Genomic DNA, 2,881 nt, shown 5'->3' with positions numbered 1-2,881 from the left:
GGACACCACGGAGGGGACAGGGATACCACAGGGAGGGGATGGGGACAGTGTGGCAGGGACACCATGGGGGTGACCAGGACACTTTGGGGGCACCTGCGTGGCCAGTGTTGGGGGGACACGTCATGGAGGGGACACTGTGGAAGGTGGGGGTGTGGACGTGGCCAGCACGGGACAGAGACAAGAGTGTTGATGAGGAGACAGAGCCACTGAGGAGGGGACGTGGCCATTGAGGGGAGGACATGGCCATTGAGGGGAGGACATGGCCACCATGGGGGGGTCATGGCCATAAAGGAAAGGACATGGCCATTGAGGGGGGGACACGGCCACCATGAGTGGCACGGCCACCAAGGGGAGGATGTGGCCAGCGTGGAGGGGACAGGGACCCCATGGGGGACATGGCTGTGGCCATGGAGGGGGGGCCGTGGCTGGCCCCGGGGGGCTGTGCTGGCAGTGGGGACAGGGTGCTGTGCCCGCAGTGTGTGCAGGGACCCTGAACGGGCTGAGCGTGACGGGGGACGCGCAGCACCAGTACCAGACCCTGCACAAGATGTACAACAACTGCGAGATCGTCATGGGCAACCTGGAGATCGTCCTCATCGACCACGCGCAGGACCTCTCCTTCCTGCAGGTGAGCTGGGGGGGACTCGGGGGACACGGGGGGGGTGCACCCACCAGGCTGACCCCCCGTGCCCACAGACCATCCGGGAGGTGACGGGCTACATCCTGATCGCCATGAACGTCTTCGCGTCGCTGCCGCTGCAGAACCTGCGCGTCATCCGCGGAACCCAGTTCTACGAGGAGAAGTTCGCGCTCTTCGTGCTCCTCAACTACAACCCCAACGCCACCCACGCCCTGCGCCACCTCGGCCTCAACCAGCTCACAGGTGGGACCCCCGGGCACCCAGCCCAGAGCGGTGCCATCCTGCCGTGGTCCCCAGTCCAGCGTGGTGCCCGTTCCCAGCAGGTCCCCATCCCAGAGTGTTTCTGTCCCCTTGTACAGCTGTGCCACCCCCCTGTGCCCCCCCGTTGTCCCCGTTGTGGGTCAGTGCCACTCCCCCCGTGCCCCCTGTGCTGTCCCCATCACAGGGTGACGGTGTCCCCTGGAGCGGGGCTGACCCCGTGGTCCCTGTGCTGGAGCTGTGCCATCCCCTGTGCCAGCCGTGGTGCTGGGCAGGTCCAGGGGGGTCGGTGCCCCCGTCACACCCCCTGCCCCCCCAGAGATCCTGGCTGGCGGCGTCTACATCGAGAAGAACGCGCAGCTGTGCCACGTGGACACGGTGGAGTGGAGGGACATCATGCGGGACACCCGCCAGGAGCCCATCGTGAGGGACAACGGCAAGGCCTGTGCGTGGGGGGCACGGGGGGGCCGGGGGTGGGGATCCCTGGCTTTGGGGGTGACCCCCCGTGCTCTCCCGCAGGTGCCCCGTGCCACGAGAGCTGCGGAGGGCACTGCTGGGGGCCCGGCCCCGAGGACTGCCAGAAACGTGGGTACCGGGGGCTGTGGGGGGCCGAGGGGGCTGGGCCGGACCCCCCCACCTCCCGCTGACCCCCCCCTCCCCGCAGTGACGAAGACCATCTGTGCCCCCCAGTGCAACGGGCGCTGCTTCGGGCGGGCGCCCAACGAGTGCTGCCACGAGGAGTGTGCGGGGGGCTGCACCGGCCCCCTCCGCACCCACTGCTTCGTACGTGCCCGTTCTACCCGGGGGGCAGTGGAGTCTTTGCCCGTCTGTGCACTGACACCCCTGCACCCCCGTGTCCGTCCATCCTCCCCGTCCCCCCATCCATCCGTGTGTCCGTCCGTCCATCCGTGTGTCCGTCCCGCAGGCCTGCCGGCACTTCAACGACAGCGGGGAGTGTGTCCCGCTGTGCCCCCAGCCCCTCATCTACAACAAGCTGACCTTCCAGCTGGAGCCCAACCCCGACACCAAGTACCAGTACGGGGGCGTCTGCGTCCGGGAGTGCCCCCGTGAGTCGGGATTTGGGGGTCCCGGGGGAGCCGGGGGGCCGGGGGGGGCCGGGCTCTGACCACGAGGGTCTCCCCACAGACAACTTCGTGGTGGACCAGAGCTCCTGCGTCCGCGCCTGCCCCAACGACAAGATGGAGGTGGAGAAGAACGGGCTGAAGATGTGCGAGCCCTGTGGGGGGCTGTGCCCCAAGGGTACGGGGCTGGGGGGGCCCGAGGGGGCCGGGGGCCGCGGGACCACCCCTCACCCTCCCCGCATCCCACAGCCTGCGAGGGCACCGGCGCCGGCAGCAAGTACCAGACCGTGGACTCCAGCAACATCGACACCTTCATCAACTGCACCAAGATCCTGGGCAACCTGGACTTCCTCATCACGGGCCTGGAGGGGTGAGGGACGGGGCCGGGGGGGCCGGGGGGATGCAGCCCCCCAGCCTGGCTGACGGCTCTGGCCCCGCAGGGATCCCTGGCGCAACATCTCGGCGCTGGACCCCGAGAAGCTGAACGTGTTCCGGACGGTGCGGGAGATCACGGGTGAGCGGCGGGGCTGGGGGACACCGGGACCACCCCGGGACACCCTGGGGCCCCCCGGGGCCACCGTGACACCCCTCTTCCCTCCCACAGGGTACCTGAACATCCAGTCCTGGCCCAAGCACATGCAAAACTTCAGCGTCTTCTCCAACCTGGAGACCATCGGCGGACGGAGCCTCTACAAGTGAGGACCCCCTTCCGTGTGTGTCCTGCATCCCCCCTCAGCCCTAATCCCTGCATCCACCTGTCATCCCCCATCCCTGCATCCCTTGTCCCTGAGTCCCCTCACTGTCCCACGTCCCTGCCCATCCCTGCACTCCCATCTCCCCGTATTCCCTCAGGGTGGTCCTTCCCCTCACCCCCGGAGCATCCCCCCCCCGGCTCCCAGAG

At 68.6% G+C, this 2,881-nt stretch overlaps 1 protein-coding gene across 1 annotated transcript in view; it reads left to right on the top strand.

The window, feature by feature from the left end:
• The first annotated feature begins 464 nt into the window (after positions 1-464).
• Positions 465-2,881, top strand: part of ERBB3 (erb-b2 receptor tyrosine kinase 3) — an 8,347-nt gene continuing 5,930 nt past the window's right edge. Inside the window, exons 1-10 of the mRNA XM_017838652.1 lie at positions 465-628; positions 697-883; positions 1,218-1,343; positions 1,418-1,483; positions 1,563-1,681; positions 1,824-1,965; positions 2,045-2,158; positions 2,230-2,350; positions 2,421-2,494; positions 2,585-2,675. Of these exons, the coding sequence (XP_017694141.1) occupies positions 548-628; positions 697-883; positions 1,218-1,343; positions 1,418-1,483; positions 1,563-1,681; positions 1,824-1,965; positions 2,045-2,158; positions 2,230-2,350; positions 2,421-2,494; positions 2,585-2,675 (1,121 nt within the window). The 5' untranslated portion in view covers positions 465-547. The remainder of the gene's footprint in view (positions 629-696; positions 884-1,217; positions 1,344-1,417; positions 1,484-1,562; positions 1,682-1,823; positions 1,966-2,044; positions 2,159-2,229; positions 2,351-2,420; positions 2,495-2,584; positions 2,676-2,881) is intronic.

Source organism: Lepidothrix coronata, unplaced genomic scaffold, assembly GCF_001604755.1.
Source record: "Lepidothrix coronata isolate B3197 unplaced genomic scaffold, Lepidothrix_coronata-1.0 Scaffold352, whole genome shotgun sequence".
Classification (NCBI taxonomy): Eukaryota; Metazoa; Chordata; class Aves; order Passeriformes; family Pipridae; genus Lepidothrix; species Lepidothrix coronata.
Note: the sequence above shows the minus strand (reverse complement) of the source record. Positions and strands in the feature narration are given on the sequence as shown.